Source organism: Chanodichthys erythropterus, chromosome 9 (genome assembly GCF_024489055.1).
Source record: "Chanodichthys erythropterus isolate Z2021 chromosome 9, ASM2448905v1, whole genome shotgun sequence".
Lineage (NCBI taxonomy): Eukaryota > Metazoa > Chordata > Actinopteri > Cypriniformes > Xenocyprididae > Chanodichthys > Chanodichthys erythropterus.
In genome coordinates, this window is record NC_090229.1 from 21,623,067 (window position 1) to 21,648,296 (window position 25,230).

The window sequence follows — 25,230 nt, forward strand, 5'->3', positions numbered from 1 at the left end:
GTTAATTAAAAATCAACTACGTTCACAATAGCTTCATATTTATACTTGTGAATGATTTGACGCGATACCACGGCACATGATAAAGGGAACATCCACCAATTCCACCAAGTGGTTAAAACGTATAATTTGTATTCATTAAAATTACTTTTAACATTTAAAAACAGACATATTCAGATTCCAAAGGTTCTTAGTTCCTGTTGGCAAGACTGACAAGCTTTGGAATTTGAATATGTCTGTTTTTAAATGTTAAAAGTAATTTTAATGAATACAGATTATACGTTTTAACCACTTGGTGGGATTGGCAGAAGTTCCCTTCATCATGCGCCGTGGTAGCGCGTCAGATCATTCACAAGTATAAATATGAAGCTATTTTGCACGTAGGTGATAATGAATTAATATTTCATGTCGATATACGGTGGTTACATACTGTTTTTAATCGTGGTATTGATATTACTGCCCACTCTATAGAACAGTGGCAAGGAAAACTAACTTTACCGAGCTCTGAGAGCCCCCTAGTGGTCGGGAGCATTTCCGTTGTGTTGTGGCTTTATTCCGTTGTGTTGTGGCTCGATTCCGTTGTGTTGTGAACTTATGTTTGCTTTTTTAATTTTGTTGTGTTGTGCACTACTGGGCCACCGTATTTATGGACCTCCAGAGTTTGAATGGCATTGCTGTCTATGGAGGCCTCACTGAGCCATCGGATTTCATCAACAATATCTTAAAGGGATAGTTCACCCAAAAATGAAAATTTGATGTTTATCTGCTTACCCCCAGGGCATCCAAGATGTTGGTGACTTTGTTTCTTCAGTAGAACACAAATGAGGATTTTTAACTACAACCGTTGCTGTCTGTCAGTCATATAATGCATGGCAATGGGAATTTCATCTTTAAGAGTAAAAAAAACATGCACAGACGAATCCAAATTAAACCCTGCGGCTCGTGAAGACACATTAATTAGGGATGGGCATTTTACCAAAATATTGTATTCGAATATTTGGGCTCATAAAAAAACGAATATTCGTTTATTTAAATGACGTCACAAGAAAGGCGTTATTTTTTTTAATTCATCAAGATTTTGTAACCATTTCTGAACAAGCTTACGATCAGGCAATATACACAACAAGCTTACATTATATCTTAAGGTTTTCTTTTAGTTCAAAGCATTAAACAATATGTGTAAACAAAAAAATATAAAGAACAAAAGCATTTAAGCTCAAGCAGCGCGAATGGGAAAAACACTAATAAAGCAGACAGCGCCAGTTATTGTACAAAACGTAATGTAGGCCTACATAATACACTCGAGTCAGTAATTGGTTATATTGTTTCACATGTTCATGTTGAGAAAAACAAAAAAGAAAACGAGCTCCGCTGACAGACGTTGCAGAAACACAAAGATAACGATAATACACAATGGTGTGCTAAGCTAAGTTTCTAACAGCAGGCAGCACTTTGTTTTCTGTTCGTGAATATAACGTATCTCCCTCAACGAAACTTAAAGGAAGCATATGTCTCGAAATCATTTTGCTATCAGATGTTATCTTCTTGGCTCACTCGAAGATAACTTAACAGCTGCGCTTACCTGTCGTGAATGCAGTGATGGACAGCTGTTTTCCTCATTCGACGGGTGTTTAGATTTCATGTGCTTTCTCAATATGGTGGTGATATTATGATAACTCAGTTTAATTAATTAATTTGATCAAAAGTAACGTTAATTCCATTTTGTAAGATCATTTTCATCTAAGTAATTCCAAACTTCGTGAGGCAGACGACAATTATGTGACGATCAAATAAAGTGAACTTTGTAAACACGCTCCACAGCGCCACCCGGTGCATTTAGTTATAACTGCGAGTTTTAGTGCTTAAAAGTGTCCTAGAATCAAAAATTGAATTTATATGGGCATAGTTAAATAACAAGAGTTCAGTACATGGAAAAGAAATACATTGAGTTTCAAACTCCATTGCTTCCTCCTTCTTATATAAATCTCATTTGTTTAAAAGACTTCCGGAAAACATGCGTATCTCAACATAACACCGACTGTTACGTAACAGTCGGGATCATTAATATGTATGATCCCAATATTTGCATATATGCCAGCCCATGTTCAAGGCATTAGACAAGGAAAGGCAGTATAAACGTCTGGATCTGTGCACAGACAAGGTAAGCCAGCAAGAACAACAGCCAAAAAATGGCAGATGGAGCAATAATAACTGACATGATTCATGATAACATGATATTTTTAGTGATATTTGTAAATTGTCTTTCTAAATGTTTCATTAGCATGTTGTTAATGTACTGTTAAATGTGGTTAAAGTTACCATCGTTTCTTAGACAAGAGAGCTGTCGCTATTTTCATTTTTAAACGTGCAGTCTGTATTGCATAAACACAACTTCATTCTTTATAAATCTCTCCAACAGTGTAGAATTAGCCGTTAGCCACGGAGCATAGCCTCAAACTCATACAGAATCAAACGTAAACATCAAAATAAATACTTTACTCACATAATTCGAAGCATGCATGACGAACATCTTGTAAAGATCCATTTGAAGGTTATATTAGCTGTGTGAACTTTGTAAATGCACTGTAATATAGTCGAGAGCTTGTGTGGCAGGGAGCACGCGATTTAAAGGGGCGGTGCTGCCAAAATCAGTGTGTAGTTAATGATGCCCCAAAATAGGCAGTTAAAAAATTTAATTAAAAAAAATCTATGGGGTATTTTGAGCTGAAACTTCACAGACACATTCAGGAGACACCTTAGACTTATATTACATCTTGTGAAAAAGCATTCTTGGGCACCTTTAAGATTTTTCTTGGATTCACTGCATTCATGGCCAGCAAAGCAACATAGTAAATTCGAATACTATTTGTATTTTTCGAATATTAATTACAGGTCGAATATTCGACTATTTGTGCACACCCCTAACATTAATGTCCTAAGACACGAAATGATCAGTTTGTGCGAGAAACCGAACAGTATTTATATAATTTTTTACCTCTAATACACCACTATGTCCAACTGCCTTGCGCATCCGGTTGGTGAGGTCTGAACGCGCTCTGACAATAGAAGTGATATCTTGCACTCATTGAAGTATATCCGTCACCAGAGCGCCTTTAGACCTCACCAACCCATTGCCATGCATTATATGACTGACAGACCGCAACGGTTGTAGTTAAAAATCATCATTTGTGTTCTACTGAAGAAACAAAGTCACCTATATCTTGGATGTCCTGGGGGTAAGCAGATAAACATAAAATTTTAATTTATAGGTGAACTGTCCCTTTAATTTGTGTTCCGAAGATGAACAAAGGTCTTACGGGTGTAGAACGACATGAGGGTGAGTAATAAATGACTGAATTTTCATTTTTGGGTAAACTAACCCTTTAAGCAATGTCGCACTCGCGAGAGTGCTGTTGTACGAAATATAAGCAGGTCTAAATCAGCCGTGTGTGAAATTGCTTAGTTATTTTCTTTTATCCTCAGTAGACAATTAATATTGCCCAACTTAGCTTTCAAACTGTAAAAAAACAGTTTTTCCGTTAAGAAAATTCCACCAGAGTGGAAACAAGCAAAATGAAAGATCTCGTTAGCTCCGCCCTCTCCCATGAGGCATCACAAATTACGTAATCGAGCCGCTTTCCCTACACTCTCAAAATACCTAAATGTTTGGATATATATGCATATATTACAATAAACCTAATAAATAAATAGTATATAATATAAAATATTATATATGGTGTTTAATATACAAACACTTCCGGAACAAACGCTGCTGAAAAAGTGGACCTGGGTGCTTCTCATTTCTTATTTGTGTATCCTCATTTCCTTTCCTTGTGTCTTAACTCCACCCCCTTAGGATGCGAGGGAAGGATACAACTGTGTATCCTCTCATGACTCCTCAGGAAGCATCCTCGTTCCTCATTCCTCGCCTCCTTTCGATGCAATTAGTCGGTGCAAATTAGTCTTCTGGGTTCTGACGTCATCCTTGCAACTCAACTCTTTAGACCTTATGTAGTGCTCGTGTCTTCTGTCTTCCTGTTTGTAATTCCACCGCATGAAGGTAAGATCTTATGGATTTATGAATGAACCATTTATTTTAAAATCTTCCCACTGACATTTGTTATGACATCTGGTTCAAACATTACAATGCCCATGATAACTTTCATTAACTCTACAATAAGTAAATAAATCCACTTCACTAGCTAATTACTCTTCGACTGCAGTGCCATAGAAATATACAGAGCTACCGCAAAAATGGAAGTTTAAAGACCCGGGTATACTTCACTTTCCGCGCCCGGACACGTCATGCGGACGGTGCACGAATGTGGACGGCCGAAGTATACCCGGGGCTTAATGGGTTAAGGCTGATTTATACTTCTGCGTCGAGTGTACGCCGTAGCTACGAGGTCCGATGCAAGTATAAATCAGCCTTTAGTTCACCCAAAAATGAAAATTCTGTCATCATTTACTCACCCTCAAGTAGTTCCAAACCTGTATCAATTTCTTTGTTCTGTTGTACACAAAGGAAGATATTTGGAAGAATATTTGTAACCAAGCAGATATCACCCCCCCATTGACTACCATAGTAGGAAAATAAATACTATGGTAGTCAATGGGGGGCGAGATCTGCTTGGTTACAAACATTCTTCAAAATATATTCCTTTGTGTTGAACAGAAAAAAAGAAATTTATACAGGTTTGGAACAACTTGAGGGGGAGTAAATGATGACAGAATTTAAATTTTTGGGTGAACTATCCCTTTAAACACAAAAATCTTTGAAGTGGCTGTCATAACAAATGTCAGTAGACTGGGAAGATTCTAAAATAAGCAGTTCATAAATCTGTAAGATATTACCCTCATGCTGTGGAATTACGAACTGGAAGATAGAACACAAGCAGCACAGCACTGAAGAGGGACAGGGCTACATGAGGTCTATAGTTTCAAGATTTTAGATTTGGATGTCGCCAAGTAACGTGCAGACTAAAAGCTGGTATGGAACACAGTTTATAAGTAGAGCGGATATATTTAGATGATCAATCAGTTCTGTGATCACTCCGCTACAGCTCCACTCCATGTTTTGTATTTCCCACTCCCTGCTTACCTGTGAGAGAGAAATCCTTTGATAGAGCACACTAGTATGGCTCCTCACATTTTAAAAAACGCAATGCCCCATAAAAATGCTTAAATATGATGCTCTAAGCCATCCCAGGCCCTAGTAACAAAGGCAGCTGTGATGCTGCTATGCTTCTGTATAAATTAAGTGCAGCATCAGGTGAAGCTTATGAGTGTATTTTATAACTTATCATTTTAGATTTACATTTAATGATTTAATGTTTCTACATTCAATGTTTCATATTCAAAACATAAATTAGTGACAATTTTAAGTTGCTAACATTGCTGTATAGAAACTGCATAGTTTTTCAATGCATCTATTCATGTTATATTTACAGTACATGCAGCCTTTGCAGTGTATGAATGTTACAAATATACAACATCATGAAATGTCCACTGTCTTAACATTTCCTGGTGCTAAAGATGGAAAACCATTGATTAACAACATCGTCTTGGATTATACAGGGCCTGTTATACAGCATGTATATTGTGTTAGTTTTTTGGGTTGCAGTCTCCCCACCCCCTCACTCCCTTTTAAGAATGGCAGCCATTCAAGGGTGTGTGAGGAGGATGAAAATAGGACAAGGCAGGTGTCACTTTCAGCTCTGGTGTACCGAGACCTTACCTCTGACCTTTTTCTGGGGGTTGCACAGTAGAAACACAACAAACCAACAAAAGCAGACACAAACCTACGCTGGTTCCCTCTATGCGCACCGGAGACAATCTTTTTAACCATTATTTTCACTTTTCACAATCTGTCTGGGATACCCAACAGCAAAGAGGGTTATCCAAAAGTTTGAGAGGAAAAAAGACTGTTTTTTTTTTTTTTTTCATGCTACACACAGCAATGTCATGGAACTCCTGTTTTGTCTGGAGATAAAATCAGAAGATGAGTTTCGACCTTCAGTTCCATTCAGACTCGCAAGTCTCGCTCGCAACCTTTCCTCAAATGTCAAGCCTTGTTTCTATTACATTGCTCAAACATGCTAAGAATAGAAGGTCATAGAAGAGGATGTCAATTGAACCACTTTGCGGAGTTCGCACTTAAAAAAAGTGCATAAATGTGTAGCGACTTCTACCTAAAATGGAAAAGTTGGTATGCAAAACCTTATTGTGACATGCAAGAATGCACTTGTAATATTTGGATAGGTCTTTATCCCATCATAGGGTGTATCATGGGGGAGTGTGGACTAGACAGTCTTCACCCACAGCTCTGAAAACAAAAAACATCTCAAACTCTGGAGGAGGTCAGATGTTACCATAGTAACAAATGTCACAGAGGTCACAGTTATTTTCCATTTAATGAAGCAATCATGTTTAACTTTGGAAAGTGAATGATACTTGTACTTTTAAAGGGATGGTTCACCAAAAAAAAAGAAGTAATTTACTCCCTCTCGTGTCGTTCTACACATGTATGACTTTCTATCATCTGTGAAACACAAAAGAAGATATATTAAAGAATACTGGTAATTAAACAGTTTTGGTTACCATTAACTTTCATTGTATGGACAAAAAAACCAGACATTTAAATTTTTGTTTCATTTTTCAAGTTTGGAACGAAATGAAGGTGACAGTTTTTGGATGAACTATCCCTTTTATTCTATAAAGAAAAATCTTATAAATAAAAATTTGAAATATGGAATGTAACTGATAAAATTCTGTACTTTTCATTTATTAATGCCTTTCATCAATGTGTGCTGCTGAAGAATGATTGTTTTGGTGTGTATGTGTGTCTTCCTTTTAGAGCTGACGTTGGTTACGATGACTCTGACGACAGAGGAGATGGTATGTTATAAGTGTCATAATGTTATCCAATAACTTCTTTATCTTGGGATAAATAAAACAAACAAATGTCAGGTTAGTTGTTTTATGCTTCAGATTCCTCAGTTTTTCTTTTCAGCAGATCTTGGCAGCACTGAGGATGAAGTAGCAGAGGATCAAGCATCTTTTGCACAGCCGCCTATAGTCCAGCCAGAGATCGACATCGAGGTGCGTGAGGTTTGCTATATTATCTCCATTTCTGAGTTTGGCTTGGATAGCAGGTGGAAAAAGACACCGTGTATCATAGACATACCCAAAAAAGTTTAAAAAAACTTTAAACAACTTTGTTTTCCCCTCCTGGCTCTAACCTTTACCAGATTTCCATGACGGTTTTCATATGTGGTATAACAGCCTTTTTTCTATTTTTTTTTTTTTTTTTTTTTTTTTTGCGGTGTGTTAGAAAACTCATTGACCTGTATGCTGTCTATAGACACGCTTACAGTGAATCTTTGCAGGCTCAACGCTAAGGTTTTTTTCTACTGGTTGGGCTCGTGTTTTTAATTTTTACTTGCCCTGCCAATATTTTCACTGGCCCCACCACAACAAAAATAATATAAAATAATCCTAGTTGTTGTATTTGTTGTTTTTTACCATGTAACTTTAATAAACAAGTTTAGGACACCAAAAACTCCTATTAATTTCAAATATTGTTAAAGACAAGTAAACAGTCAGTAATAAAATAAGAACAAATAATCAAATTATAAGCAATAGCACAAATAAATACAATAGAACAAACATATGAAATAAATGAAATAAACGTTGCTTTTCAGGTTTTACAGGTTGATCTAACTGTATTTTTCCGGTACCAAAATTGAATTAAGTAATCAAATGTAAAATAACACTGCATAGTCTGTATAAATTAAATATAGATTAATCCTTATTAAAGTTATAAAAGTTATTCAGTCAAGATCAGTGAGTGATGTTTTTTTTCTTTGTCCTTTGATTAACATTAAAGAGATAGTTCACCCAAAAAATGAAAATTTTGTCATCATTTACTCACCGTCAAGTTATTCCAAACCTTCTTTTGAACACAAAAGTAGATATTTTGAAGAATGTTAGTAACCAGACAGTTGACGGTAACCATTTACTTCCATAGTATGAAAGAAAATCCTATGGAAATCATTGGCTACTGTCAACTGTCTGGTTACCAACATTCTTCAAAATATTTACTTTTGTGTTCAACAGAAAAAAGAAACCCATACAGGTTTGGAACAACTTGAGGGTTAGTAAATAATCACAAAATTTTAATTTTTGTGTGAACCATACGTTTAAATACACAGACTGCAGCAGATTTATTAGGATGCTGTCACTTTAAGACCAAATGCACAGATCCCATATACTGTTACATATGCGTTTTCTTTCTCAGCTGTTTAAATTCACTTAAGACATAATGGTCTATGTTTAAAACGATGCTTGCCAAGGCATATTGACATAATTTTGTGTGAATATTTAAATCGCTACAAAACATGAAACAGAACTCAGTTCAGTATTCGTGCGCTGTCTGAGATGCAGTGAGTACCAAATTGAGTTCTCTTTTGCGTCTTCTTGTGCTTGAATGTTTAAATTGGCATAAAAACAAGTGCAAATGATGTAATTTTGTGAGGATACTGGCCCGATCGGGCAAGTGACAGTTACGTCAACTGTCCCGAGCGACTTTAATGCTGGACCCAGGCCATTGGGCCGTCCTTATTGTCAATCCCTGTTTTGTATAGTTACTATCTGTGGTGGTATACGGTTATTTATCTATCAGCGCTGTCTTCTGTTTTTTCTTATTCTTGTAAGGGATTCCTGTCTGTCACTACTGCAACAAATGCAGAGCTGTAGTGTTTTTCAGAGCAATTTAGACTAAAGATAACTCAAGAACCTAGTTATAAATTAAACTTTTAACACATTAATTGCCTATTGTCTATTTAATACAAGCTAAAATACTGATAATGTGGGTTTTCATCATACCTGCATACTCACTATTCAATTCGCTTGTTAAAATTTCAACCGACATTTCACTGTCCCAGTAACCACTTGCTTGTGTCTATTTGCAGTGTGTTGATTTGCAGCTGTTTTAAGTAACTGAATCTGGTATTTATAACAATAGCATCACCATCTCGGTTTCTGGTCTGTGGTCAACCCATTACAATAAATAGATAGACACATTATTATTTCTTTACCAGAGGTCTTAAAGGGATAGTAAATACTGTCATCATTTATTCAATTTCATGCCATTCCAAACCTGTATGAGTTTCTTTCTTTTGCGGAATACATAAGATGTTATGAAGAATGATGTTAAAAAAAAATTTGGTTACAGACATTCTTCACAACATCTTCTTTTGTGTTCCGCAGAAGAAAGAAACTCATACATGATTAGAACAACATGGGGGTGAGTAAATGAAGACAGAATTTTCATTTTTGGGTGAACTATCCCTTTGATTGTGGACTGCCATTAAAATATATATTAAAAAAATCGTGTCATTGCTTTTTGTAAACTACCTTATGTTAATAATCAAGAATAATTGAACCTATTCTCCAGCATGTATCAGATAAAAAACAAGACGTGTATTTGTTGATATTGTTATTCTTTTCATCTGTCTACCTGAACAGCTCATTGAAGCTTCAGCATCAACTTAGGTAATGTGCATGTGACTTGCTAACTTAACGCCTTGCTAATGTCACTCATTCATCGTGTTGCATGTAACGTGCATCTTGTATCGTGAATCATAATATATGATATCTAGTTCAACCATGTAGAAGGTATTTGTTTTCATGTTTTGAGTTTTAAAAAACAATAAGCTATAATGTATACTACATATTATGTTAATTTTTATAAGCAGTTTAGTCAGTTTAGTGTAATCTGAATTTAAAAGGCCTTGTTTGCAATTCCTGATATTTTCCACATGAGACAAAAACTGCTGTGAACGTGGGAATATCTTGTTTTTAACAAAACCTTGGGCTGTTTTATTGGGCTTCAGGGCTGTTTTCCTATAAACCATTTTGGCAAGGAGTCATTGGAGGAAAAACCCCTCTGCATAACTGAAGTAAAAACACACACAAACTCCCAAAGAAAGAAATAAACAGAAATTGTATTGGTTTTATTCTGTGCATGTTCTATATAAATATTGTCAGTATTGCTGTATGTTTGCCATGTACAACTTTAAACAGACAAAATTAGAAAGCTAAACAACATTGTCCTAGCATTTTCAGCATCACCTTTTTCATTTTTGTTTTTTTAATCTTGTGTAATTTTGTCACAAACATTCAGAACAGTCTTTTGAACATTTTGTTTCCATTGATGTAATCTTCCCTCAGTGGCACGGGCTTCTGGGAAAAGAGCCAATGGGAACTGGCACAAGCTTCATGCTAACACAAATCACTTTCCCATTTGCACTTAGCATTTTAGTAGTTTAGTACTTAGTAGTTTTGTTTTTTTTTGTAAAAATCTGTGAAATCAATAATCTTCATATAAATTGTCTGTTTTTTCTTTATAAAATTAACTTTTGTTTTACTTTTAGTTTTACCAGAGTTATTAGTAATGATCATTAAACTGATATGGTCTGAAACAACAGCATGTATTAAACATCGATGGAATACTAAACTAATATCAGTAGTGCTGGTGTCAATAATAACAATAATATGCATTAGCAAATCCATTTACCCTTGATTATCCAACTACTTGCAATCAAGATATGATTTCTAATTTCTCTAGTAATGAATATTAAGTTTCAAGTTTGTGCCATTTACCTTACACTTTTTGTTAGTCGGTAGAAATTCAAATTCATAATTGCAAACAAATGTTTACTGCCTACAGCTTACAAGTTCATAAATTATTTGGAATGCGAGCCTTTTTTGTTACTTTTCCTCTCTGTTGTAGACTGCCAAAAATTTGTCCAGTTCTCCAGAGTCCACCAGGACTTCCTCCAAGGCAGGATGTGCTCTGTCCACTTCAGATACTCCCTTCGGAGAACCACTTCCACTAGAGTCAATGTCATCCAGTAATTTACCACAAACAGAAGAGTCTGGACTTCAGCCATTAATTCTACCCTTCCCCCAATCACAATCAACCCAGCAGTCCTCTGAGGCACAAAATGAAGTCCATAATGTCTCGTCCATCTTCCTTTCCCTTCCTGCAGTCCTCATCCACCCCTATGATGGTCCAGAGACAACCAAGGATGAATTTGAGGATTCCAATAAACCCACCCATGCACAGAAGGATGATTTCCAGCTTGAGATCTTAGCGCAAGTGCCTTTCGAGTTTGGCCAATCATCACTGGCTGGGTTTCCAGACACGACACACATCCAGGAAGAAGGTATGAAGGATGTTAAGGAAAAGGAAGATATTGAGGAAAATGATTGCACATCGGAAGACATGCTAGAAAAGCCAAGTCAGAATATAGGAGAAGATAAAACAGGAACTAACTTTCACATATTGGAAGAAGCCAAGCAGCCTCCTCCGTCAAATGAAGTAAACAATACAACTGAAGACGTGGAGAAGCTCAGTCTGTCAAAAAACATACAACACACTCTGGAGGAAGGAATTCAAGAACAGAAAGTAGAGCTTGTCTCTTCAGTCCGACTCGAGACCACCAAAGCGGTTGAGGTGGAAAGCACCAAGTTGGATGATGAGGAAACAGATATATTGGTGGCTTCCTGTTTGTCACACTCTCATTTAGTTCCCACAAGACAGGACAGAGAAACCCAAAGTTTACTCCTCCATTCAACCTCTGATAAGCCGGCAACCATTCAACATCAGCAGGAGGAAGGACTCGTCCTGGATCCGATCCTCCATGAAGATCCAAAACTTGATAACCAAATTATTTCCATGTGTACACCAGAACATCAAACAAGCAAACAAGAAAAGCTGAAACTGGTCAGCGTTTCTGAAACATCACCAACAGCCTTTGATCTTCAACCTTCAACTGTTCACTCTTCAGCAGAAGATGATTTAACCTCTGAGGGTGATGAACCTTCCACTGCTCCATATCAGACATCTAAAGACTCTGAAACCCAGCACACACTGCCAAGAGACGGCACTGAACTATCACAAATATCAAAGGATCAGACTGAGGTTACTTTGGACACGTGTCTGATGGTCTCTATGATCTTCTTCAGTGCTGTTATCTGCCTGGCTGTTGGGATTCGAGAGCCTAGCGCTTTACTGTATGTTGGATTATTTCTGTTGTCCCTCTGGTTCTAATTTCTATGCCAGTTTTCTTTCCCCTTCCATCCGTTTCTCCTAAAAAGCCTTAAGACTGTACCTTCTTCCTTTCTCCCCAGTGCCTTGAGGAATTCCAAAAACTAAAAAACAAACAAATAACATTGTAGTGCAAACAGATCTGTTGTCATATTTGTGTTTATGTGGTTATAAGTAGAGTGAGAATTGGTTAGTGTCTTTAAATTTTGGAGCTGTGCTTCTGCTTGAAATATTGTGTATCATTCAGACTTATAGTACAAAATCTGCATTGGTTTATATACATATGATAATAATAGTTTAAGCAAGCAATGTGTATTTTAGCTGAATGACATCACTTTGCTCCTCATAAATGATGGGTCATTAGAAATGTGGCTCAGCTCATTGATCCATACACAAAATGTCTATTTTGTGAGTTTCTCCATATATGTGCATAGCTACTGGCCCTAAAGATTGGTTCTTTTATATACAAATCATTTATGAGAGGGATGACTTGATGGTGAGTGTATGTAGTTTTATGTATGATAAGAAATGAGGTGAGACTGGACAAACGGTGCAGGTTATTTCAGAACAGAATTTTAGGAAAGTTGTAAGTTGTTTGAATTGAGAGTTTGTAGACGTCTTCAAAACTAAACAGAACATCTTGGTCTGAAATGTTTGAAGATGCTGAGTTTGTATGCTTATTCACTTAATGACACTGTGAAAGTGTGTTTGATGTTAAATGTGATCATTTTGTAACATGGATTACACACTATAAGCTTGAAGAGTATGCAACAAATTTGCACCCATCTGCTTCCTAAAGGTTAAAAACAACACTTAAAGTGGTACTATTCTTTTTCTTGTTAGTTAGCAGACAAGTATATGTCATTTTGCAGTGCTCTTTAAAAGCGTGCCCCAAGCCTCTGATATCACCCCAGAAGGTCATGCATTGCGCTGAAGTCACTGCATCAGGTTACGGGGTGACTAAACACCATTGTAAGTAGAGAAGTTAGAGCCGTTCATTGAAAAAATCTTTCACACTTGGTTCCCTTCTTCCAAAAACTAGCCTTAAGGTATAGTCACCCATTGTTGTCTCACTGAATTAATGTGCAAACAAGGTAGTGAACAATCAATAACATATGTTCACATGTATTTTGTCAATGTCAAAGAAGAAATAAAAGTCTATATAAATGATAAAAATTGACCAATTTATTTCAGCTTTTTTTTTTTTTTTTTTTTGCATACAGCCCTTCAATGTTAAAATCAAGCTTGCTGTCAATGTCAGCAAAATGTGAAATTATTCAAACTGAAATGAATTAAACTTTGATAGTGAACAGTTATATTCATAGAGCACTGGAACTCATGATATGATTTAATAAACAAGGACACGTTTTTTTCCACATGCATGAGTGTGTGATAAATGTAAGGTCTGACAAAGTAACTTGATTTTTTTTAATATAAAACATAAAAATAACAAGTGGTAGTCTTTTAATATATACATATGCACAGATTTGGTTGAGGATGATAGCTATATAATTGTGTGAATTTAATAAGGAAATGTTCCTGAGCATAAGCTAATCCAGAATTTATGTAGCATCTCATAAATCTAAAGCACACATTCCATCTTCACTGACCAGTTCTGAAAACCACCTGAGCTGTTTCCCAAAAATATTGTAAGCATACATAGTCTATAGAAACCACTTCCAACAATAGGTTCATGAGACATTTGGGAAATACAACCCTGAATAGTAGTCACATCGGTGAAATAACCAAACTTAAGTTCTCACACTCATTTACGCATCCATTAAGTCCAGCTCCCAAATACATTCAATGAAAGACTAGTTTGACACTATGAATATATTTTTTCAGGTTTTAGACTATATACACATAAAACAGAATGATAACACTTTGCATGCGTAAAAGGCAACATCTCATGTAGGTCCACCTCCCTCAGTCTAACAAACTTCCCTTTCTGTGCATTAAAAGTAAAATTTTGCCCCCTGGTGGAAATTTCAAGTCGTGAAAAAAATAAAATAAAAATAATAAAAAAATAAAAATAGAAGGAAGGAAGGACATTGTATATTTTTGATATTTTACACTGGTCTAAAGATATTTGCTAAAAACAGGGCAAAAAGTTTCACTACAAAACTAAAAAAAAAAAAAATCCTCCTATTCAAGCAAAGCATATGAACACTTAAATGTTTAAAAAAAATTCAAATAATTTGTGTAAGAATTCCATGGTGTCAAAGACTGATTTGATTTCAAATATAATTTTAAAACAATTACTGAAAATCACTTTTTTTGCAACTTTACAAACATCTCTAACGGACAAATTGATAGAGTAATGCCACATTTTATACACTATTTAAACACTGCGGACAACAAGGAGGAAAAAGTTGAGGTTCATCTTGGGGAAATAAAAAAACCTTAAATATATACTTAAAATTCAATGAAATATTTCAAAACACCTGCCAAAACCGTTTCTAAACTGCAGATGCTTTCAACATATTCACTTGAACACATGATCTTCTTTCAGTCCCTCTTTAGCATGAACTTCCTCTAAAAGAGATACTTCCGACATGTTGGTACCCCACATTTGCACTCCATGCGCATACGCTTCTTAGGGGATCCTGGGAGTCCTGTCAGACTGAAATTAGAATCCATCTTCGTGCTCTCGGCATCTACTGGATCAACTATGGGAAAAATGAGAAAGAAAATTGATTTTACTACAAAAAAAAAAAAAAAGATACGGAAATATTATATATATATATATATATATATATACACATACAACCATTTAATAATTTGGTATGATTTTTTTAAAGTATTTTTGAACTTATGCTCTCCAAGGCTGCATTTATTTGATTAAATATAGCAATAAAAACCATATTGTGAAATATTATTCCAACTTAAAATAAATTTTTTTTTTTAATTTAAATATATTTTAAAATGTGATTTATTTCTGTAATGGCAAAACTGAATTTTGAGCAGGCATTATTCCATTCTTCAGTGTCACATGATCCTTCAGAACTCATTCTAAAGGCCGGAACACACCAAGCCGACGCCGACAAACTAGTGCTGACGAAAGCAGACTGCGCTCGACAGCCAACGGCCAAGTAGCATGTCAGTTCTGTGCCTGCGTGAGATTAAATGCCTTTCCGAACCAGGAGGTGGCAGTATCTGAATAGCCAATCAGAATAATCAGATGGCCCGATGGACCGACGAGCTCCAACGCCGATTCAACATTTCGAATTGGCTGAAAAAAAAAAACTGACGAGGACCAACTTCAGCCGATGGTGTGGAACACACTGATAAAACTTAGTTGGCAGACCATCGGCTTGGTGTGTTCCTGCCTTAATATGCTGACGTGGTGCTCAAGAAACAGATGTAATATGAATAGAAAGTATTCAGTAGAATAGTAGAATATTATCTATTGAAAATCTAACTCTTACGTTATAACATAACCTGAACTATTACATTATGACCACCAATCTAATAACCTTTTATCCCACAAAACAGCGGCCACATGGCGAGGCACTGAATTTGGCAAGGTGGCGAAAGGTCTCCTGGGGTATCTGGTACCATAATGTCAACAGCAGGTCCTCCAGTTCCTGTATATTTGCAATGATGCAACAACTGTCAGGGATTGTGCTCAGCTGCCAGGCGTGCTCATTGCTCGAGGTTGGGGGTGGTCATAATGTAATGGCTCGTCGGTGTTTACTGTAACATTATAAATGTCTTTGTCACTTTTGATCAATGTAATGCAATTGTTGTTGAAAAAAATTATTAATTTCTTTAAAAAAAAAAAGACTGACCCCAAACTTTTGAACGGTAGTCTATGCATCAAGGCCAAGTTAATGACCACAAATCACTTGTCAAGTTGCAAAGACTACTTTTTTCTATACATACTCTTCATTTTGTAGTCAAAGGTGAGCTCCTCTCCTGCCTTTATCCCACGAGTGGCAAAGAACGCTATTCGTGGCAGCCGCTCATCCAGGTTATCAATAAACACATTATATACCTGAAGGTTTGGGTCACACTGAGGACACAAAAGAAAAGAAAAAACACTTGTGACATTCAATTATTTACTGCCTATAAATGAAAAGCTACAGTTTATTTGATATCAAGTAAAATGTATTGTGATTATTGGTGACATTTAGGGAAAAGTGTAAGATTCAATTTATACAGATAAAATAAAAACATATCCATTTCAATTAGAAGCAAGTTCAAGTCCACTCACACTGTGATTGACAAAGTGGGAGATGTTTCCATAGTGAGCAGCATCCACAGTGTACTCGTCGTCAACATAATCCAGGTCAAAAAGGTAGGTGGCACCTTCTTTATCGTATATGTGACCTCTGCGTTCTGCTTCTTCTGTTGTAATAATCTAAAGCAAAACAGAAAAAAGAGGATTTAACAAAATGAAGCCAGACATTATTGGGAAAGACAGATAAACAGCCAATCAGCCATCACATGGAAACTGAAAACATTGGCTGCTTTATAATGCCTCTATCTACTAGTGAAACAAAACATGTTCCCATGATAACATGGCAACATTCAACCGAAGGTGAACAAAATGAACAACTTGTCTAAAACGAAATTATTAAATTAAAAGAATATTCAAAAATATCTGATCCAGACATGAAGTAACTATTTGTCTCAAGCCCTCCCGTGCTTCTTACCTCCCCAACGTATTCCATGACGAAAGTGTTCTTGCGAATGCGCTCCATGGTCCGTACCCCCCAGCCCCTGCCATTGTCTGTCCTAAAAATGCAGAGGGAATACTGAATGCCCCTCTGCACCACTCTGTTGGGGCAGTCGAGCGCACAGCGGCACCGCTTGTTGCATTCATAAATGGGCAACCCGGGGCGAATGCGGACCTGGCCTAACTCATTGTAAGCAAACTTGTGCTGCGACGCTCCGGCACAGCAGCCCTCCACGGGGTTGTCCAGGCAGTCTGTGCATTCGCAGCCCACAGACACCTCATTCAGCATTATCCCATCACCGACTTTATAGTCATTTATGTAGGTGAAGTTCTTTGGCGGGCCCTCCAGGTCGACCTGGTTCCGAACATAGATGTGGCCCTTGTGGGCGCCCAAGCTGTTGAGGTGTGTCTCCCACTGTTTAAGGGTCTGCCGGAGTTTCGCCCGCTGGATGAGCTGCGACACGGTGGCAGGATCTAGGCGACGAGGGGCGGAACGCTTCTTCTGTCTCTGCATCTCCGCATTCAGGTCCTCCCAGAACTGGTTGAGCAGATCTATGCACTTCAGGTTCTTCCGTGGTTCCCATGTGTTGCTGGATTCAGGGTAGCCCTTCCATTTCACCAGGTACAACTCCTGTGAAGGGGGTAACCTTAAATGCATTTAGATCTGGATACATTGTTGCTTTGATAGAACTCATTTTACCCTTCATGTAGTAGATTTTACTTTGACATGAGTTATGGCTGGGCGTTATGGCTATAATATATATATAATTCAGTGGCATGAAAAAGTATGTGAACCACTTGCAGAATCTGTGAAAATGTGAATTTTAATAAAATAAGAGAGATCATACAAAATGCATGTTATTTTTTTTATTTAGTACTGTCCTGAGTAAGATATTTTGCATAAAAGATGTTTGCATTTAGTTCACGAGACAAAATAGCTGAATTTATTAAAATGGCCCCATTCAAAAGTCTGTGAACCATTGATTCTCAATACTGTGTGTGGTTACCTGATGATCCACGACTGTTTTTATGTTTTGTGATGGTTGTTCATGAGTCCCTTGTTTGTCCTGAGCAGTTAAACTGAGCTCTGTTCTTCAGAAAAATCCTCCAGCTCCTGCAGATTCATCAGTTTTCAAGGATTTTTTGCATATTTGAACCCTTTATGATTTTGAGATTCACCTTTTCACACTGAGGACAACTGAGGGACTCAAACTCAACTATTAAAAAAGGTTCAAACTGATGCTCCAGAAGGAAACAAGACGCATTAAGAGCCGAGGGGTGAAAACTTTTGAATTTAAATATCAAGGTAAATTGTACTTAATGTTTCTGCTGGGAAACTTGCAAGTATCTTCTGTTGGTTCTGAAGGGCAGTACTAAATGAAAAACAATGATATTTAAATATAAGAAAAATTGTGACATCTTCATCCTGTTGAAAAGTTTTCACCCCTCGGCTCTTAATGCATTGTGTTGAGTTGAGTTTGAGTCCCTCAATTGTCCTCAGTGTGAAAAGACGGATCTCAAAATCATTCAGCCACTGCTGGAAAGGGTTCAAATATGCAAAAATGCTTGAAAACTGAAATTTCTGCAAGAACTGGAGGATTTTTCTGAAGAACAGAGCTCAGTTTAACTGCTCAGGACAAACAAGAGACTCATGAACAACCATCACAAAACATAAAAACAGTCGCGGATCATCAGGTAACCACACACAGTATTGAGAATCAATGGTTCACAGACTTTTGAATGGGGTCATTTTAATAAATTCAGCTATTGTTTTGTCTCGTGAACTAAATGTAAACATCTTTTATGTTTATTTAATTTCCATTTTTGCAGTTTTATTTTTTGCCAGTTTTGTTTGCAATTTCTACAAAAGTTCTTGTTCTTATTGTATTGATGACTATTTATTAATCTTCTGTAGCTGTTTTGAGGACTTTTTACTTGCATTAAAGGGTTAGTTCACCCAAAAATTAAAATAATGTCATCTATTACTCGCCATGTCGTTCTACACCCGTAAGACGTTTGTTCATCTCCGGATCACAAATTAAGATATTTTTGATAAAATCCAATGGCTCAGTGAGGCCTGCATTGACGCAAGTTAATTTACACTTTCAAATGCCCAGAAAGGTACTAAAATTATATTTAAAACAGTTCATGTGACTACAGTGGCTCAACCTTAATGTTATGAAGCAACGAGAATACTTTTTGTGTGCCAAAAAAACAAAATTACGACTTTATTCAACAATATCTAGTGATGGGGCGATTTTGATTTTTGTTTTTTTGGCGCATAAAAAGTTCTCGTCGCTTAATAACATTAAGTTTGAACCACTGTAGTCACATGAACTGTTTTAAATAACTTTAGTACCTTTATGGGCATTTGAAAGTGTTGATTAACATGCGTCAATGGAGGCTTCACTGAGCCATCGGATTTTATCAAAAATATCTTAATTTGAGGCTGAAGTAATTAATGACAGAATTTCCTTTTTTTTGGGTGAACTAACCCTTTAACTAACCTAGTATTAGTTTTTGCTTAAGTATCAATAATTGTGAAATTTCACTCACTTTTAAACTTACTCATTTCATGAAATAGGACATTGATCATATCTCCTCACCAATAATCATGTTAAATAATCATGATTTCAATATTGACTGAAATAATCATGATAATGAGTTTTGCCATAATTGAGCAGCCCTACAATAAATCATGTATAATAAATACTGAAATGTTCCAAAAAAGAAAAAAAAAGAAGAATTGTCAATTTTGATTTCATGGTGAATTTAAAGCATGGTAATTGACAGCAGAACAATATACCTGCTGCTGTCTGTCATTAATGTTAATCAATCAACAAAAGATAAAGTGAAAACCACTCACAGCTCTAGACTGAATAACTACTGTATCTTTATTAAGAATCTATTTATTTTGGATTCATACAGTGAAGAGTATGCAGTGTTTTATTTTTACATTGTATTATCCTATTTCTTACTAGTATGTTTAATTTGTATTTTTGTTTATTATATTTGTCCAACTGATTATAATTTGCTTCTTTGTTCTTATTTTTAATAACACAAATAAGTACATTGTGATATATAACATTACAATATAATTAAATTTTTCATATTGTGAAAATAAGATTTCGGTCGTATCACACCCCCCCATCCCCCCCCTTACATGTTTTATGCTCACCTGTACTATTTGTATCTTCCCATCATTGATGACTTTCTTTTTGTAGTCGCAGAGGTATTCTACCTCATAGTCACACAGGTTGTTCTTGTTGATGCCCAGCTCTTCACATTTCACCCCCTGCTCTCGACAGATTGCCTCCAGCTGGTCTGCATTGGCAATGCATGCTACCCTACACTCTTGAGCTACAAAAACAATTAGATGTTAATTAATGTACAAACACATTATGAAATTAGTTATGAAAAACATGTTTAAGTTTTAGATCAAGAAATGCATTGCACAGCTCTTCTGATGTTCACATGCCTGTAAAGCCTGTAAATCTAGGAGTCTGCAGAGAATATTTGACAGCAAAAATTAACATTAATTAACATTTATTTCATACAGCTAACTAGTTGTGTGGTTTTAATTTTGTTTCAAAATTATATTTGTGAAGTGTTTAACAAATTATTTTTTTATTCAATTAAAACCTTAGAATATTGGGTTTTAAAAAAAACTTATATTGTCTGTATAATATTTTAACATTAATCAGTACAATTACAAACAAAAGCCAGTCATTAACTTAATTCATGTTACTATATCACACAAATTTTCAAACAAAGTTTAAATGGGTCTTTAGATATGAAAATACATAACTGCTTGTGTATTGTGGAAAGCTGCTGTCTGACAAGGGAATCATCGACTTATATTTCTTGGCATTAAAAAGCTTGAAAGATTGCCGTTATCCACAGAACAGCATGAAAATATTTAAAATGTATTAAAATATTGTACAGATAACGGGATCATTTTGCCAGCTTGACATAAAATTTCCACATGTATCATCATTAACCAATGAGCCGTTTAATGAACAAAACTAATAGTCATAAGTAAAATATAGATGAGCTGTAAACTTAAACTAAGTGGGTAAACAACGACATCGGCGTAGATGAACATGTGAGGAAAATGTGCTTTTTGATAAAGTGTCCAGCGTTCAAACATACTAAGTAACGTTAGACCATATTCCTCTAGAGAACGGAAAAGTTAGCTAAACACTGAAAATGATGCCAACTACTGAATGTACACACCTTTGCACTATGTTACGTTGTACAACTTTATAAAGTTAACGCAAGAAAAACAGATGAGTTAAAACATTCACAATAGGCTTGCTGAATGTGTTGCGTGAGCGCGCGGTGGCCATAACATCGACCTTATGTGAATTTGTATCAACAACCTGCAGCAAAGATTCTTCCAAAACGGAGTGTTTGTTTCCGGGGTTTCTTTGAAAAGACATAATTTAACGATGAACTCGTGTAATAAATAAGACATATGTTGAGTAAACCGTTGTTTCTGAACGATTAAAACGATATATTCTTACCTTTCAAATTTTCCGCCATCTTCCGACCGCCGCCAAAATCATATATGATTAAAAGTCTGCTCAACGATTGGAGGCGGCACAGTCTGAGTGACGGGTCGGGCAACCAATAGGGACACAGTATTTAAATCGATGGAAGTTTGAACAAAGTTATGTTCCTGTTTTGTTTTAGTTTTTATGTAAAAAAATAAATAAATAATAATAAAATAATTATGCTTAGACTTTTTGCGCTTCCTCAGAAGATTAGCTTTCCATTTGCTGATTTAGTTACAAAATAGTTTACAAAATCTGTAGTTTACAAAGTCTGATAGTTTACAAAATCTGTAGTCGGGCGTATCGTTAGTGTTATTATTTTTATTTTCTCTGTTTTATAATATAAATTCGGGGGACATTACAATTCATAGAGATATCATAAGTTTGTTGTTCTGTGGAACAAATAAATAACGCTATTTAATTTTAGTTCGTAATATGTGTAGTCTTTTAATTTGCCTTTCACCGGTTATGAAGGCGGGACGTAGAGTTCATCCATCGTCACGTGAGACAGACACAAGCCTCAACTTCCGGAGAAAGTCAACATATGTTTGATGTGCGTTGATGTATTACAGGTGCGTATATGCATTTATTTTAACGTTTGCAGTTGCGCCTGTAACATTTAGTTTAAACATTTAAAATGTAATAGTGTTTTCTCTCACAATACACAATAGAGAGAGGAAAAGGCCTAAACTGCAGTTAGTAAGACACCGGTTGTCTTTCAGCTTCATAAGCCACTCTATACACAAAGTGATTATGAGTATTATTATTTAGGCCGCACATGATAAGCATCTCAACAGATGACTAATCCTGTTTGCTTTAATTTGATTGTATTAATTTGTTAGCAAACAATACAGATTGTCCCATTTCAATTTAAGCATTACCTTCTGTAAAACAGTAAATAAAGTAAACGATGTTTATGTGCAGGCGTCATGTCATCCAGCATTGCGCAAAATCTTCGAGCACCAGCGCTCGTTCTGGTGTTTTTTGTCCTAGTAGATGTGATATCACTTGCACTTGCAGATAAGGTACAATTTCTCCCTGACACATGTCCATTACATTGATGCTTTTCATATTTTCCAACATATGTAAAATATTCCCTAAACATGTCACTTAATATGTTCATTACACAGAGTTTTGAAGATGTGCGTTGCAAGTGCATCTGTCCACCTTACAGAAACATCAGTGGACATATCTACAAAAGGAACGTGACCCAGAAAGACTGGTGAGAGTCTGGACAGACATGTATTGATTGTAAAGGATGTTATATACAGATCAATTAATTGTCTTCTACTATATTTCATCTGATTTGTGTGTGTGTGAATGTATTGATTTGTAGTAACTGTCTGCATGTGGTGGAGCCCATGCCAGTGCCTGGCCATGATGTGGAGGCCTACTGTCTGCTCTGTGAATGCAAGTACGAAGAACGAAGCAGTAACACCATCAAGGTATTGAGTAACTTCCAATAATCAATAAATCCTACTTAAAATGAATGATCTGTTTAATATAAATTGTTTTTCTTGCTTTTATAATGTAGTATAAAGGGAAATAAAGTCACCATGTAATCAAAATTGACAGTTTTTTTTAATGGAACATTGCAGTGTTCATTATAAACTATTTATCCATGCACATCATTATTTTCAAAATTCATGTGCCCTTGAAATCTTTAATCAAAGTAACTTCCCCTCCCACTTGCAGTGACTTCTTTTCTCTGATGATGTTTACAGGCGTGAGGGCGGGACAACCGGTCACTCACGCGACATCACAGCAATAGCAAACCACAATGATCCAATCAATTCCTGATGGACAAAATCATGTCCCAGCCTATATACGTCACAATAGTAAAGAAAAGACTGTTGGAACTTCCATTTCTTGCTTACTTTAATATTTTTGTATATTTTCCAGGTGACCATTATAATCTACTTGTCAGTGGTTGGAGCGCTTTTGCTGTACATGCTGTTCCTGCTTCTAGTTGATCCTCTGATCCGCAAACATGATCCGTATACCATGCCACTGCAGAACGAGGAGGATTCTGAGGTATGTGCACATCTGTGCTTATTTGCCCTCATTTTTTGGTTGAAAGGTTCACATTTGACTTGGAATCTAAATTAAAGAGACTTGTGAGCAAAACAAGTCTTTAGGTATAACAATGGAAAATGTTTTCATCACAACATTGTTTAGATACAAGTCTTTCACACACCCTCAGTCACAATTTTGTATTGAATGTGTTTTTGTGTTTTTACAGAACAAACAAAAAAAGATTTTTTTTTTTGTTTTTAGGTGAATGCTCCCTCACTCGCTGACTTCATAATTAACAAAAAACATTGTATTAAGTAAATTTATATATAATATAATATAATATAATATAATATAATATAATATAATATAATATAATATAATATAATATAATATAAATTCCCCTGCTCAGAGCCCTCCCTTCGGATAGCATGCCAAAATGCATTTTCAGACCTTTATCTGATTATATGTAAGTGCAAACTCATGAATAAAGCACTGAAACAGGATTTATAAAACTAAACTGTCTGCAACATGCATACACTTGTATCCAAAGTGTTTTGAAATGAAAAGACTTGTGAACATGTCTGCTACTTTTTCATCATGCATGTTTGTGCTATAGTTCTTTTGTTGTTGTTGTTGTTGTTGTTGTTGTTGTTGTTGTTGTTGTTGTTGTTGTTGTTGTTGTTGTTGTTGTTGTTGTTGTTGTTGTTGTTGTTGGTGGTTTAGATATTAATTGTGCCCTTTGTCTCCTCCTACAGGATGCGCGGCCGCGTGTGGATGCTCAGGGTCGTGGGAACACGGTGCTCGAGAGGGTAGAGGGAGCTCAGCAGCGCTGGAAGAAACAGGTCCAGGAGCAGCGAAAGACTGTGTTTGATCGCCACAAGCTGCTTAGCTAAGCTCTCAGACTCCAGCTGGGGAAAAGGGACAAGATGGGCACCACTGACTGAGACAACATTTGCATGGTTGTCTTACAATTCCAGCTTTTATGGCAATGTATTTTATCAGTTGGCCTGATGCTTGTGTATTATTATTTTAATCTTATGAAGGCTGGCTTGATTGTATCAAGCTTTCAGACTGAACCTGTGAAAACATTTAGTAGCTTGCTGTTTACATAAATGAAGGGAATCAGCCAGCTCCAGTTTGTGTCAATCCTGCGGTCATTTTTACATTTCTCACCCAATAACTTGAATATATCAGTCCTGTCACTACTTTGCTTTGAAAATGCATTGCAAAGGATGAGATTACAATGAAAATCATGTAATCTGGGAGCACTGATGTGAATATAATCTTACATAGATGCACATTTGAATGTGTAGAATGTCATTGCACTGTTGTAGTTTCACTTTGAGCTACCAAGAAAATGTATTGAATGATTCCTATTATTGATTTTTATTATTGTTGTTATTATCATTATTTATTTATTTGCCATTTGATAATACCTTTTTAAGTATGGCTTATAAGCATATATCTTAAATGTCATATTATTTAAAAATGTATATATATTCTTCATAAGAGTAAAGGAAATAAGGCTTTGGATGGTCATTACTGTTGAATGGTATCATCATAAGCTTCCTCCTAGATGATTGACACTTTTGTTAGATATTCTGATTTGCATACATCTAATGATATTGATTTTGCTCCTCAAAATGTGAAGAAATTTGTAGAACTTTGCTTGACTATCATATTTGCTGCTATAAGAATTTCTTTTCCAGTATGTATCCAAAATGTTTGTAGCTGTTTTGCAGCTGAAACATTCTTGCTTATGTGAAAATGCACTGAAATATTAAATATACAGAACCTTGTCGACTTTCTTTGTACATCTTTTTTTCTTGAGCAAGTTCACAGAGTTCGAATTGATGTTTGGAGAG

General features: G+C 36.0%; 3 protein-coding genes across 10 annotated transcripts in view; 2 read left to right on the plus strand and 1 right to left on the minus strand.

Moving 5' to 3' along the window:
• The window catches only part of si:ch211-167b20.8 (protein phosphatase 1 regulatory subunit 3A), a 15,412-nt gene extending 2,147 nt beyond the window's left edge, over window positions 1-13,265 (plus strand). For 2 of the 8 annotated variants that reach the window (XM_067395016.1, XM_067395018.1), the window contains exons 2-5: window positions 6,854-6,894; window positions 7,010-7,107; window positions 9,894-9,959; window positions 10,793-13,265. In XM_067395016.1, coding sequence (XP_067251117.1) covers window positions 6,854-6,894; window positions 7,010-7,107; window positions 9,894-9,959; window positions 10,793-12,115 — 1,528 coding nt within the window. In that variant the 3' untranslated portion in view covers window positions 12,116-13,265. The remainder of the gene's footprint in view (window positions 1-6,853; window positions 6,895-7,009; window positions 7,108-9,893; window positions 9,960-10,792) is intronic. The other 6 variants (XM_067395019.1, XM_067395017.1, XM_067395020.1 and 3 more) reach the window with 6 other exon arrangements.
• A 151-nt stretch (window positions 13,266-13,416) lies between these two features.
• suv39h1b (SUV39H1 histone lysine methyltransferase b) lies at window positions 13,417-21,352 on the minus strand. Its single transcript, XM_067395034.1, has 6 exons — window positions 21,320-21,352; window positions 19,972-20,153; window positions 16,771-17,424; window positions 16,329-16,475; window positions 15,998-16,127; window positions 13,417-14,781 (listed from the first exon to the last, which is right to left on the minus strand). Exons 1-6 carry the CDS (start codon window positions 21,336-21,338, stop codon window positions 14,648-14,650), a joined length of 1,266 nt encoding a protein of 421 aa, XP_067251135.1. The 5' UTR covers window positions 21,339-21,352; the 3' UTR covers window positions 13,417-14,647.
• A 470-nt stretch (window positions 21,353-21,822) lies between these two features.
• On the plus strand, window positions 21,823-25,163 carry tmem9 (transmembrane protein 9). The gene is made up of 6 exons (XM_067393869.1): window positions 21,823-21,921; window positions 22,274-22,374; window positions 22,480-22,571; window positions 22,686-22,794; window positions 23,252-23,383; window positions 24,121-25,163. The coding sequence occupies exons 2-6, from the start codon at window positions 22,279-22,281 to the stop codon at window positions 24,256-24,258; spliced, it is 567 nt and encodes a 188-aa protein (XP_067249970.1). The 5' UTR covers window positions 21,823-21,921; window positions 22,274-22,278; the 3' UTR covers window positions 24,259-25,163.
• Window positions 25,164-25,230: the final 67 nt, after the last annotated feature.